The 14,907-nt window shown below is 40.4% G+C and overlaps 1 protein-coding gene across 3 annotated transcripts; it reads left to right on the top strand.

Annotated features, from left to right (window-relative positions):
- Positions 1–860: 860 nt before the first annotated feature.
- Positions 861–14,050, top strand: smap2 (small ArfGAP2). Of its 3 annotated transcripts, none has more exons than XM_077507545.1 (9): positions 861–1,075; positions 7,690–7,823; positions 7,963–8,127; positions 8,199–8,258; positions 8,333–8,390; positions 9,446–9,579; positions 9,652–9,835; positions 9,928–10,268; positions 11,393–14,050. In XM_077507545.1, the coding sequence occupies exons 1-9, from the start codon at positions 970–972 to the stop codon at positions 11,498–11,500; spliced, it is 1,290 nt and encodes a 429-aa protein (XP_077363671.1). In that variant the 5' UTR covers positions 861–969; the 3' UTR covers positions 11,501–14,050. The 3 variants fall into 3 exon arrangements, with proteins under 3 accessions (XP_077363671.1, XP_077363669.1, XP_077363670.1); XM_077507543.1 differs by having other exon boundaries at positions 958–1,075; positions 9,928–10,288; XM_077507544.1 differs by lacking the exon at positions 861–1,075 and having other exon boundaries at positions 6,842–7,823.
- Positions 14,051–14,907: the final 857 nt, after the last annotated feature.

The following is a 14,907-nucleotide window of genomic DNA, read 5'->3' as shown; positions in this document are numbered from 1 at the left end:
GAAAATGTTATTTTACTTCCGTTTACATTTCCATTACTGGATTTTTTTTTTCTAACCTCAACACTTGACTGCCCCCTTGCGTTTAGGAAGACCGAAGCAACCAGAAAATGAAACGTCCAAAGCGTGTCACGCTTTATCTGACCGCAGTGTGGCAGTGTAGCTAAAGCTTTATTATTCAATATCGTAAGGGAGGGGATGAAGCATAGAAAATAGACATCAATAATACGTAGACCCCGCTTTGCACAGGTTAGCCATTTCATGGAACACGTATGCTCTTCTGCCATATTGAATGTGTCAGATTTTGCTGTATATTAATTTATCATTTGGAAGGAGGGCGGTTTCCAAAAATAGAAAGAAAACAAAAAATAAGGAAAACAAAATAAGGATCTTGCATGTGGTCTATTTGGTATTCAAGTTGACAATCAAGATGGGAGGGACGACTAATTAATACCTTGCCACATGCAATATGGGGCGTTCTTGACGTACGATTCTGCAACAATGCGGTATCTATTGTAAATTATATGTCTCTGGGGAAGAGCAGCAGTGGAGTAATTGCCAGTCTTGCTGTGTTGATCAATTACATATTTAGTGTGAGTGTAAGTGGGGGGCGAGGGTGGAGCGTTTGGGAGAACGACAGAAAAAAAAAAAAAAGTCAGTTGTGGATTTTATTCATTTATTATTTCTTTCTTATTTATTTATTTTTTTAAATATTTGATTTTGAATTCTTACCAAGAATTTATTTTTGTAAATATTCATTTTGATGGGACTACAGTACGGTCCTTGCACTAAGCCGCATGCTGTTTGGCTACCACCATCATCCTCAACATCCTCATCCTCATCTTCCTCCTCATCCCATCGAGGAGCGCCAGTGTGCCACTCGCCGCTTCCAGGAATCGAATCAAGGAGGCGATTTGAGAATCCGCGGACGGCGTAGCTGCTGTGGACCGAGGTGAGGTCAACTATTGCGCAATGATGACGGGCAAATCTGTGAAAGACGTCGACAGATATCAGTCGGTGCTCAACTCTTTGCTGGCGTTGGAGGAGAATAAATTCTGCGCGGACTGCGAATCAAAAGGTGGGTCGTCTTCTTGCTGGATACAACCTGCATACCATGCGGTGTGTGTATTTTATGGCGAGTGCACTTGCACTCATCAATCTTAATGCATTGAAAAGGTTTATTTACATTTTTTTATTTAGGGTGAAACAAGGCATGAGCACCTCTTGTGAGAAAAAAAATGGAAAAGAATAGGAAGTAATGATCGTTTTCTTGTTAAAACGCATTATCAATATCACTGGTTGAGAAGGTTATGATGTAATATTATCATGCATGTTTTATTACGTTCACTTCTTTTCTCACTCAGTGCAGAATATAAAAGTAAAAAGGTAGAGACTGACACTGTGATATATACATAAGTAAAGAAAAGTATTTTACCTGCTCTCGCCTTTTATGTTTTGGACAGTGTGTGTCCATTGATTGACCTGATGGCCTCTATTTGTTAAACCTGTTTTTCCACATGGTAATCGCTCCTGTTTTGGACACAAATAAGGAAGAGACACGAGTGTAAATATAAAAAAGTTGGAACAAGTGCAGGCATCCTATTGGTGGTAGTGAGAATGAATAGGTGACTCTCTCTAGGCAAAAGGTTGTTCGATGACTTTAGATCATCGGTGATCCATGAGCTCTTCTGAATGAGGGGGAGAAAAAAAATTCCACAGACACACACATGGTTTCTCTTCTGGCTTAAGTGTTGTGTTGGCAGTGACCTGCACGACATCCGACCTTCAGAGACATAATTCGATATAAGTACAAACTCTGTTCATCCTCCCTCACTACTTAGCAGCACTTCCATCTCAGCTATAAATCCTCCAATGAAAGTCACTGCTGGCATCCTGATGAGAATATTACGAATGGTGGAATGACTAAGCAGGTTCCAGGTGCACGTGTGTGTCTTTTTTTTTTTTTTTTTTGCCGTTATTTACCTGCTAAATGCAGACTGTAGTCACATGAGTTGCCGGCCTCGCAAATATTTAATGAGAATCAGCAAGCAGGCTCTTGAGTGCTTTAATGTTGTGATTTATTCATTAGTCCTTTCCACCTTCTCACACACAAGCCAAGATAGGATGTTGCTAAACATGATCACACAGGGAATGATAAAACTTTCTGGATCTTGTTTGTGAATCCCTGATGCTGTCAGGGAATATTTGTTCATTTATTGTTGTGCTTGTATGTAGAACTGCACTAATATCATGATGCTCATTTGAAAGCCACGTAGAAAATCACAAAATCTGACAAAATCATGTGGGGAAAATTGCCCAAAGAGTCTGGGGTGCATTGGGCCTTAGTCAACGAATTATGAACAGTTCCAAATAACAGTCAGTGTTAGCAAAAATCCTCCAGGCCTCTGCTAGAAAGAAAAAAAATGTCACGAAAAGCCTACTAGAACATGTGAACTTTATTTGGGGTTCGTCAGACGCACTTTAAATGGTGATAGGTGTGTACTGGCTCCATTTTTAACATGAGTTGAACGGATTGGTCAATTCTGAACGCAGTCACATCCTCAATTATAAGAGGGTGTGCACACTTTTGCAACTACATCTTGCAACCATTTCTCGCGAATAAATTTTGCAATTTTCAATTGACTTCTATCGGTTATGCTGTAGGTCACATTAAAGGCATATTTTGATCTCATTTTAAAAAAACAAACAAGCATTTTTACAGGGGTGTGTAGACTTTTTATATCCACTGTCGTTTGAGTGTATGTAGTTTTGTGGTACAGGAAGTTTAATAATTTTTAATTAGGAGTGATTGCATAGAATTTATAAGTAGGGTGATTTCATAAGACAAATTAGGAAGATTAGGTGGAAACATAAATAGAAATAATCAAGTAATGTACAGCAACCTGAAAAATCTTGAATACACAAATGAAATATTAGTACTCTGTTACTTCCAACCTCACCCGCTTTATCGAACAAAAACCTACATGCACAGACAACCATGCATTGATCCCATCATAAGTGATGTTATGATTCCATAATCAATCATATGAATAGACTGGCGCTATTCTTCCTCCTCCCTGATTGGCGCATTTTTAAGTGTATGCACTTTCATCGCTTAAACATGCACACACAAACAAACTCGCCCTAAAAGCATTTGTCCGCTCAACATCCGCCTCTCAACTCAGCTCATCTTGGTTTGTTGTAATCTCGTTTGCCTCGACAAAGATTACCGTGCATTTCTCACCTCCCTCCCTCGGGGTGTACTAAGAGGAAGTCGTGGCAACTCACACAAAACGTTGGCGCGCGCAAAGCCACAAAAAAGCACAATGAGGAAGCTGTGAAGCAATCACTGTACAAGACAGTGAAAACGTGCACCTGTAATAAAAAAAAATTTATGTTTCCAAAACCAGCTTCTGTATTACTTACTTCAATTCAAGTCAAACATTTTCTTGAAAATAATATGATCTATGCACCCCCTCTAGTCTAAACACGGTATCCTGATTAATATTGCGTTTGTGGAAGATAAATTAAGCAGGAAATTCCAGCAGTTTTTATCTCTCTCAGGGGGCGGCCATTTTGCATTTTACTGACACATGCTGTCGTCTGAAAATGACATCAAAGTGACTGAAGCAGGGGTGTCCAAACTTTTTCATGTGAGGGCCACATCCAGAAAATCAGAAGGATGCAAGGGCCACAAAATGTTATGAAGAGAAATTGTGTTTAGTCCTAAAAATTGTACAACTAATTTATTTGTGCTTTTGCATATTTAGAGAAATGCTACAGTATATCCATCCATCCATCCATTTTCATGACCGCTTATTCATCACAAGGGTCGCGGGGCGTGCTGGAGCCTATCGCAGCTGGCTTTGGGCAGTAGGCGGGGTACACCCTGAACTGGTTGACATCCAATCGCAGGGCATACAGTATATAAACCAATTTATTTGTAATATGGCAGTAGGGTTATTATAGTTTTGGAATTTTTCATTTTAGTTAGTTTTTATTAGTTTTCAGGGTGGTTCTGTTAGTTTTTATTAGTTCTTAAAAAAAATGCTTAGTTTTAGCTTAGTTTGTTAGTTTCAGTATTAGTATTAGTTTTTTGTTTTGTTTTTATTTTATTTCGGTAACAATATTGTTTTTTAAATTTTAGTTTTATTTTTTTCATTAGTTTTAGTGAACTAAAATAACCTTTAATGGCACCTGTTTTTCGATTGCCCTCGCTTCTTACTTTGACCATCTCCAAGCATTTTTGTTTTGTTTATTTTATTTGAACTGAGCCAAATGCCATTTTTAGCATTTGTCGCGGGCCACTGAAAAATTGACGGCGGGCCGCAAATGGCCCCCGGGCCGGAGTTTGGACACCACTGGACTAAGGGCTCAGCTTGTGAACTAGTTGACCCATGATTGGTCGTTAACTGAGCCTAACTGTGATGTCATTTTCAGTCGACAGTGAGTGGCATACGGAGACAAAATGGCTGCCCCCTTGGATGGATAAAAACGGGTGGATTTTTCTGCTTAACTCAGCTTTCCCAGACGAATTAAGTTTGATGTTGCGGTCATCTTTTATCTTTTTAATCAAAAACACAATCCTTGAATTTAAATATAATATTCACCGGTAGGGTGCCAGGTATGTGCGCACTACACGCAACAAAAACAAAACAAATGGCACACTTTGTCATTATAACAGAATGAGTGGCTGTCTTGCGTTGCCGTGGCGACATCACCTGTTGACATCATGCCTCACGTGTCTTATAGTGTCAGATGCCAATAGGGATTTTCCTCTGTGCATCCCCTGAGTCACAGTCAAGGAGAGGGCGACACAGTCGAAGAGAATACAGAGTAGAGAGAGTACAATATTCTTTTGTTTGCACTCCTGCCTAATAGTGTATACAGTGAACCCCCTTTATTATGGGGAACAGATTTCATTGAATGACTACAACCACAGTTGGTCCTTACATTGCAACACATATGGTGAGAGTGTAAGTAAATTATCAATCAGGGCCCATCTGCTTGTTAGCATAGGCTGCTACTACTGCTGGGTCACTGGATAGCTTCGGGCGTCCTGAAGGGCTTTAGGTGCGGGGAAATGGAAGTAGAGGATAATTGTGTGTGTGTGTATGTGTGATGTGTCACCAATCAGATAAAATCTGGATGTTTTTGACTGTTTTGCATTGTGGTAGGATCATTTATATGAGTGACACTTACAATAAATATCAATTTACGCATGAATTTTCTTCCATTACTCAAGTAAATCCCCGTGTCAAAACATTGTGCCGGAGCCGCATGTCTGAGTGGTGATAGTAGTGCACAGACTCTGACAATACCTGCAGCTCTGCGGGATTAACAGCCGAAAGTAGCGTTTATCCTTGTGGGATGTCGGCTAATGAGCCATATGCACTCGCGGCCCTCCCGTGCATGTGTAAGCCAGCAAGTGAGGCGAAAATGGGTTTGTGTATTTTGCAAATGAATTCAGTGTTTAGAAAGTTTATTATCAACCTCTGTGCACAACGCTCATCATCGCTTCTGCTATTTAATGGCTGTTAAACCAAACTTAATGGGTTTTTGTTGTTGTTTTTTGCTCCAGAATGAGTCATCAGTCATCACTGGAAACCCTCTTTGGGGTCGTGCTCAAGGCAATTCCAACTTTTATTGGGACAAAAATTTCAGTTCATCCTCGAATGTTATTTAGGCTTTTATGATAGCTATTGATGAGTCTCTTTTTTGTCAAGGTGGTGAATAATTTAACTTCTGACTACAGTCGTTAATTAATGTACCACAGGTTCATAATTGCGTACATGCTAGATGCATTGTGTTGATGTTTTAGGTACTTTACTTCCATTTTGTTTCATCTATACTCAATTGCAAATCCAATATATGTTTATAGTGTTATGGTCCAATTTTTGATGATGTCCAGCGGCACACCTGTCTGATTGAGAATCACTGGCATTAACCTGTACTTCTCACTGCTGCAATGTTCAGTGATATTTTAAGATATCTTGGTCTTGCAAAGCCAGAAACGCGGCGACTTTAAAGCCCCACATTTCATTTCTTTTCCGACTTCGCCTCCTACTCTCCCGGACTATTTCTGTTCACTGTACCCGGAGGTGTACATGGTTTGAGCAAACAATACAAAACGCCTTACGGATCGCCACTAAAGAGTGCCGCTGCGGTGCGGCGCGCAGGTGTGATTCATTCCGCAAATGTCCAAGTCATCTCATGCCTCCCCCACCTCAGAGATTATCTGGTTGCTATGCTACCTTTACAAAACACACATCCATAATTAGCTTCATGAGCTGACCTTTGGTGCATAGGACACATGCTATCAATGACACGTGTCATTTTGTGAATATCAATAAGGCTGAAGCTAGCCACTGCCATTTGGGCTTTCGTTATATGTCAATAATGATATACTTCACTCTTTTTGCTAATTGTACAAATTATGCGGATTTGTTATTGAATTAGCGAGCCAGCTAGCTAGCCAGCTGGCTCGCTAGTTCAAGCTAGCTAGCTAGCTGGCTCGCTAGTTCAATAGCAGATGGATGGATGGATGGATGGATAGATAGATAGATAGATAGATAGATAGATAGATAGATAGAGATCTCTCAGTGTTTTCACAATGCATTTAACCATCTACAAGACAAATTGGCCAGTTCTATTATTATGAGGCCAAATCCAATAAAACAAAGGCAGTGTTGGCTACAAGAGTGTGAAATTGCAGTAATTCAGTTGGGAGAACAGAAAGGTCAAACTGTGGCAAAGAGATAAAGGTGCGAGAGGCAGTAGATCACACGGTGGCCAGGGAGAGAAATTGGAGGCATTAAAGCCGAGGACAAAGGGATTCGAGTTTTCCACATATTTGATAATCCCTCACAAGTGTTTGTCACAGTTAAGCAGGATTTGCACAGTAATTCTATTATTAGCCAGCGTGACAGCTAATGCTTGAGCCAGACAGGCTTGTCTGTTAACCTCTCGTCCGTGCACACATTTTGTCCCAAAAAGCCTCAGGTGGGGGGATTATTTCCCCATGGAAACAAGACAACATATATTTTAACAATCACATAACTGAGCGGCGATTTGATGCCTTTGTTCAGACACAGGAAGAGGAAGGTCTCTCCACAAGTACTGTACTAAACTTCTTCTTTCATTGGGCATTTGAGGAAGTACCAATCCGAGAGCTTTTACACCATCTAGTGCTAAAATAAACTCACTGCAGCAACAAGTGAGCCTCACATTGGTTTTATTCACAGTTTTGTAGGGGTTTTCTTGGCCCAAATCTTGGTTGTTCTTTTCAAACCACCACAGATTGTACATCATGTTGTTGCTGGAGTAATACAGTTAATGATACACTGGAACACACAAACTGTGTGCGCACACTCAAATGCCTGCAGGTCTCCAGCGTGTGCGGCCTTTATTGCCTGTGTTTTTGTATTACTTCTTTCCCCACTCAGTCTCGGTTATATAGGCTAACCTGTCCTATTGGATGCGACTATGTGTCAGGACACTGCCTGATTTACACAGGATTAGATGGGTTCCCTGCGGAATTGTGTCTTGTAATTGAGGTCTCAGGCATGACTGTCCGTAATTGGACTAAAAATAATTGGATTCTTTCCCACGTTGCTCTTCAGCTCATCTTCTTTAAGAGCCTTTCTTTGTTCATGATGGTTTCTCAGGATTCTAAATCAATCTATCTTCCAGGTCCTAGATGGTCTTCGTGGAATTTGGGGATCTTTATCTGTATAAGATGTGCGGGTATTCATCGAAATCTCGGGGTGCACATCTCCAAAGTCAAGTCTGTCAACTTGGACCAGTGGACACAGGAGCAGGTTCAGGTTGGCGGACGTTTTCTTGCTCAACAGCGTTTTAGGGTCATTCTGAAATTTCACCCAAAAACCCAACATACCTGTTGTGAGACCATCCTGATGTTCCTCAAACGTTCTAATAACTGTGGTTATATTTTGCATACTCCAGTGTGTTCAGGAGATGGGAAACGCCAAGGCCAAACGGCTCTACGAAGCGTTCCTGCCCGAATGCTTCCAGCGCCCCGAGAGCGACCAGTCGGCAGAGAACTTCATCAGGGACAAGTATGACAAGAAGAAGTACATGGATAAAGTCATTGATATCCAGATGCTGCGGGTGAGTCGGCGTCACCGCTCGGTGAGTGTACTGGAATATTTCAAGGCGTGACAAGCACATTCTGAATGCAGAAAGAAAAGAGCTGCGAGAACATCCCCAAGGAACCGGTTGTGTTTGAGAAAATGAAAATTGTAAGTACACTGCAAGAATGATGGGATTTATGCAAATGAGCTGCATTCATTGAATCCTTTTGGTGTTTTGACAGAAAAAAGACGTCAGCCCGAAGATAGACTCTCAATGTGTCACGGACTTGCTGGAATTAGGTATTGTATCAGATATTAGAGACAAGAATATGAAATGAAAGAGTGGAACATGCCTCTTTTGTCAGTGAATCTGTCAATGGGCTGCGATTGGCTGGCAACCAATCCAGGGTGTACCCCGCCTACTGCCCAAGGCCAGCTGAGATAGGCTCCAGCACCCCAAGAAAATGGATGGATGTCAATGGTCTGGTTCGATCCCTTTGTCTGTTTCAGTATTTACTCGGGGTGTCAAAATGAGTGCGTTCATTTTGAGTTAATTTAAAGTTCCTTTAATGGCGGAATTGTTTTTTAACGCACGATTAATGGCCACCCCTTACTTGGAATTGAAATTGCATATATTTGTGGAGACTGGGGTCAAGTTGGATTTTACAATTTTAAAAAAGTTGCTTCATGTTAAAATTAGATAGCTCTTAATATGAAAAGAAAAACACACTGAGCTGTCACCAATGTCTTACAAATGCAATTATGCCATCCAGTGGCAGAAAAATAGCCTCAACACAAATCATTATCATACTAGTTTTTTTTTTACAGTACAGGATGTCTTTATAATTTTAACTCAATTTTGTGAATTATTCTTAAATTACTGTATTAATGCCGAAAAGATGCAGCCATATTTTTATTAGGTTAAAAAAAATTCCAACTTTTTATGTTAACGAGTATGAAAACTTAGAAACAAAATGTTAGTGTACATTTCGAACGATATAAAATTTGAACATTGAATATTGAAGTATTTACGATTACAAATTTTAATCGCCTGTATTTACAGCATCATCAATCTTAATATGATACAAAAGACAGGAAAGTTGTCTTGAAGTTGAAGTTGAAGTTGATGAACGAACGATGTCATTGATCATTTTTCAGCACAGTAAAGGTCCCTGACATTTTTTGCACCACAGACCAGTTTCACGTAAGGCATTTTTCTACCATAGTCTGGAAACGGGCAATTTGAAAGTCCTGTAAAGAGCGATTAGTCGACTACAAGCTTTAAACGAATGAGTCGAACCCCCGCTTCCAAAAAGGCCCATTTCTAATCCCGAGGCTCCTGTAATATCTCTTAGATGCTCCTGCGCCAAGTCCTGCGGTGTCCAATGGTGTTCCAGGCAGCAACGAGAGTCCGGCAGTCTCGAACCCGGTGCACCCTGCCTTGGATCTCTTCAGTCACCTCTCAGATCCTTCTTCCGCAAAGAACACAGTATGGAATACACACTTGTCTTATTTGGGAAATGTTGCTTTTTTGGTACTAAAACAAAGTGCATCACTGCAGGCTGCCTCCACCTTCTTGCCTCAGAGCAGAGTGACCGCCTCTGTGCCTGAAAACCTCAGCCTCTTCCTGGATCCGCCACACAAAAAGCCAGAAGGCACGTTCAGGAAATTGTCCAAGGACTCCATTCTGTCCCTTTATGGCTCCACCCCGTCAATGCACGTTAGCAGTATGGCGCCCCCTCATGGTTAGTTTTTATTGAAGTCATTCGACTCCGCCTACTCACAAGTTTATGACAAGTGTACATCGTGATTTGATGTCTATATTTTTGTCCCGCAGGCTTGTACATGAACCAAATGGGTTACCCGACACATCCGTATGGTTCTTACCATTCGCTAGCTCAGGCCGGCGGGATGGGAGGAGCCATGGCCATGTCGCAGGTTGCCATGATTGGGCAGCAGCAGAACGGCTTGATGGCAGCCCAAAGCGGCTTGGCCGGGGTGTCCCAATGCATGATGGGACACCAGCAAAACCCCGGCGTGATGGGACAGCAGCAAAGCGGAATAATGATGCAGCAGCAGGCCGCTGGCATGATGGCGCATCCGCAGGCCGGAAGCTTGACGCCGTTAGCTCAGCAGCAAGCGCTTGGAGCTCAGCAGTTGCAGTGGAACATTGGACAGGCACGTCTTTGTCCTAACTAGTAAGACAAACTAGTAGAACCACTGTATTACTATATTTTCCCCCATTATTATTGGCCTACTAGTGCCCTTACTGGTGCACTACTGTACTGCACTAGTAGCACTACCAGGTCTAACTAGTAGGCATGTGTCACACACTAGTAGCATCTTTGACTTTACTACAGTAGTAGTACCACAATGCCCAAGGCATTAAATTAATTTGACTACTTCTACTAGTAAACATTTTGCACACCTACTAGTACTACTAGTAAGGGCCAAAATTCCCTAACTAGTGCTACTATTTGATGCTGCGGTTCTTACTAGTAGACGTTTTAGCCGCAAGGTCAAAAACACCTTACTAGATGTATTAGTAGGCACGAAACTTACTAGTATTACTAGTGATGTAAAAAGTCATACTTAGTAGTACTACTAGTACACATTTTGAGCTTTTAGTAAGGTCAGAAACAGCTACTAGTGGACATTTTGGCTTCCACTAGTGGCTAGTGCTACTAGTAAAGTAAAACATATTTTAGTAATAGAGTTATTTAACATTTTGGTACTTACTACTCGTACTTGATGTAAATAAAAAAACAACAACAACATTTACTAGTATTACAAGGAGAGGTTTTGACCTTTAGTAGTAGTACCAGTAAGGTCAGAAACAGCTTTCGAGTGCTACTAGTGGACATTTTGGCTCTCAATAATACCACTAGCGCCCATTCTAACTGTTATTTGTAGTATAGCAAGGTGTACCATACCTAGTAGTATTGATGTCAAAAGACTTACTAGTATTATAATGTTGAAATTTTGACCTGCAGTAGTCAAAACCATCTTACTAGTGCTACAAGTGGACATTTTGGTACTTACTAGTTCCTAGTGATCAATTACTGAAAGAATGTAAGCTAGATTTTTAGAAGTGCAGATGCTGTTGTTGACCACAGCTCACACTGAGACACTCACACACAAACTCGCCGACATCACAATAACCCCACCAGGCCCCGCCTCTTAAAGTCATGAATGTCTACAGACACTACAATTGCAATTGTTTTTTTTGTGTGTGTTAAAATTAAATAAGAATATATTTAACAAGTGTGTTTTAATTGGTTTAAATCATTCTGGTCTTCCAGATGACTCAGCACATGTCCGGCATGAATCTTTTACCCGCCAACAGTCAACCCACGGGAAGCGCCGCCGCCCCCAGTTCAGCGCACATGACAGCACACGTCTGGAAATAAATTGGATCCGCCCTGAAAGTGAACTTCTGAAGTCCTTAACGAGAGCTGCGCGGACGGGCCTCTGCGCGAGCTTGTCCGACTTCCAAGGAGGAAAGAGGAGGAGACGAGAATAAGAAAAGTACAACTACCTCGTCCTCTCTCCTCGCCCACACGTCCTCAATCCGCTTCCTGCCTCGGACACCTCGGCCGAGCTTCACAAATGTCCACACTTGCCTTGTCAAATGCAGCAACAGGGTCAAAGGCGCACATTTTTTATATCCAATTGGGAATACTTGGTTTTATTTGTATTTGTTTTAATGCGCACAATACAGACCCTCATTTTATTTGGAACAATTTGTATGTTTCATATAGTGTTGCGAATCTTAAAACAGGCCAACAAATTGTACCTCTTCCTTCAAGTAGTTTTTTTTTTTCTCGTTTAGTGAGCTTTCCCACTAAGTAGAGAAACTGAATAGCGCTCTCATCAAATGAAAACTCAAACGATCTACGACATTTTGTTATCATTTGCACTTTCAGAATATTGTATGTGAATGTGTGTGTCATTGCTGCTCTCATTCATTTTCTTGTTTTTTTTGTTGTTTTTTTTTCTACCAGCTGCAAGTTATATAATAAGAATAAGCATATTAATGAGTTTAGGTAATTGCTAGTCCACCATCTTGCGCTTGCTAAAATGGTACGTTTGCAGCATAAGAGGAGGCAAAGACTTCTTTGGGGCACTTTAAAGCACAAATATCAAATCAATTTGTTTTGAATATATAATACAATGGGTTAAAAAAAATGGTAAATTAGAACTAATCAATCAACAAAGGCAAACCTCATATCATGTTCAAGCTGTATGTAGCACTGAGGGACATTTGGATATTTGGTCCTTGGTATAAAGGGAAAACAATTAGAATATACGTACACATTTATACTGATGAGTTCCTACATGCACAAAGTCAGGCAGCTAAGCATCCCTTATTTTAATGTACGCAAGCACTTCCTCTAAAATCAATATCGTCTGCAGTACGCAAGAGGCCTGAACTGGATTTTGGCGCACCAAAGATGAAGACGAGCTTTATGGGGATTTCAATAGGCTCTATTCAATATATACAGGATCCACGTAGCCAATGTGCTGTCATTATAGTCAGAGAATTTGTTTCCATAGGATGAAAGAAGGGGCATAATTATGAGGTTCAGTGTAAGCCAAAAATAACATTTACCTCAGGCAGAACAAAAATTCCATTCACCCCTCAAAAAAAAATCCTCACAGTCCCTCCCGCCACCTTTTCTCTTATATAGGTTTCTTGGTATATGAGTTTTATTGAGGATTTTTATAAGAGAGTTTTTGAGTGAGAGTTTTTTATGTGAGAGAGTTACTATAGAATATTTATTTTTCGTATTGACTGCGGGGTTTTTTTTCATGTGTGCATGTGTGTGAATGAGAGTGGGGTTTTTTTGTGATTGTGAGAGAGGTTTGTGAGTGTGAGCATTTTTGGTATTTATGAGAGAGTTATCTTTTTTTTTTTTTTTTTTTTTTTTTTTTTTTTTTTTTTTTTAACTGAGAGAGATTTTGGTCCCCGTGAGAGGTTTTGGTATTGTTGGAAGATATTTTAGGTGCAAGTGTGAGAGTTTTTTTTTTTTTTTTTTGTGTGATTTTTTTTTTGTTAAAGAGAGTGTTCTGAGTCTGAGGTTATTTTATGTGCAAGGTGTTCTGTTGTGCTTGATTCGTGTGTATCGAGAGTTTTTCGTTTCGTGTGAGAGTTTTTGCTACTTTTTTGCCTTGTCCAGCACTTCCTCCATGTCCAGCTGTTCACTGTGGACGAGGCACTTGCACATATCGTTTGCATGCAGTGACATTATCCATGAAGCTCCCTTGTAAATTTGAGGCCTGGAACGATGCTGAATGTTTGTAAATAAAAGTGTGATGTGACGTCACGTTATGATGAGTTCATCAGCTAACATGCTATCAGACACTTCCACTGAACTGCATGAAGAGAATGTTTATAAAATGATTGTTATGTTGTTTAATGGCTTGAATGTATGTCTTGAGGGCGTATCACTGACGAGAAAAAATGGAAAATGTTGCTGTTTTTCTTCCTCTGTTTAGCAACACACATTTGAATCCAACAATTCTGTGTCTCTTACACACGATTTAAGAAGCATATTTTTTTACAACAGGACCAAAACACTTTGTGAATTAATGTATTTGTTTTTAATCACACCTGAATGTCCGATTCTGTTTGGAATGTATTCCTAACTAAATGCACGAAGTCCTAATTGTAAATTGTCTCAGCTATTTTCTTTGTCTCAAATCCAGCTTTCGTTTTAAGTTTTTACGTGACATTTTCTGCAAGGTGAAAGCAAATAGAGGAATGTATCGTTTGCCATACGTGTCAATCAAGATCATGTTCAGTACTGTACATGATCGTTGTCAAACAAGATTTATTGTCACCTACTTTGAATAGGAATGTTTGTTTTTTTCATACTTTGCCTGTCTGGTGTCATATTTCTACATTATGAGGATGTCTGTAAGATACAATGGAGTGAATAAATATTGTTTTGATTACATTTTCTCTTTGGCAGTTCATTCTGCAGTTGTTTTTTCTGTGTTTCTCTCCTGTGTTACTAGTAGGCTATGACTTATTTTTGTCATCTATTTACTGGTTTTGTGCTCAGGCCCAAACCCGTACAAGAGAAAAGTAGATTTGGTGCCAGGGAACTTTTTTTTTTTTTTTTTTTTGTTACTCACTCACACAAACAAAGTCTCCCAAGCGGGGAAGCGAACCCACGACAACCAGCACCCAAGGTAAGTGACCGTTCCACTCCTCCACCCAGAGAGACGTATGAAGGAACTGTTGAAGTCAGGGAGGAGTTTCATAACATCCCTGTTGACCTGCAGAGGTGGTGCTTAAGAATGTTCGCTTTGTGCATGTGCAGTTCGAGTTATGTATACCAAAATAGTCACCTGTGACCCCTGGATGGATTTATGTGGTGGTGTCAGCAGAATTTGTTTCAGACGGAATCTCATCAGAATTATTGGCCAAGTATGGGAAAAAGACACGGAATTTGTCTCGCTTTGTAAGAAAATAGTGCTTTGCTGCCATCTAGTGGAACCCACTCAAAACCAAATGCAGGACACTCAACCGAGTGATTCAAATGAACTTTATTGACTTTGCTTGGTCAAACGGCATGCAAATACAGTCTGAACCCAAAATGTTGGAATTGTTTTTGTACCCCTCAGTTTAATTGCATTTTCTTAAAAAAAACTACGTGCACCTTAAGTAATCAATTTTGCAGCATACAAACCACAAAAATACCAATTTTACATTATCAAATACTGCACATAGAAAACATTTACAAAGCACAGGTAGAAAATTACAGCTCCCCCTTTTCTCTCCATCCGCCATAAAATGCATCCCGCCACC

Source organism: Festucalex cinctus, chromosome 19 (assembly GCF_051991245.1).
Source record: "Festucalex cinctus isolate MCC-2025b chromosome 19, RoL_Fcin_1.0, whole genome shotgun sequence".
NCBI classification, from domain to species: Eukaryota; Metazoa; Chordata; class Actinopteri; order Syngnathiformes; family Syngnathidae; genus Festucalex; species Festucalex cinctus.
The sequence above is the reverse complement of the archived record's forward strand: the minus strand, read 5'-3'. Positions and strand labels throughout refer to the sequence as shown.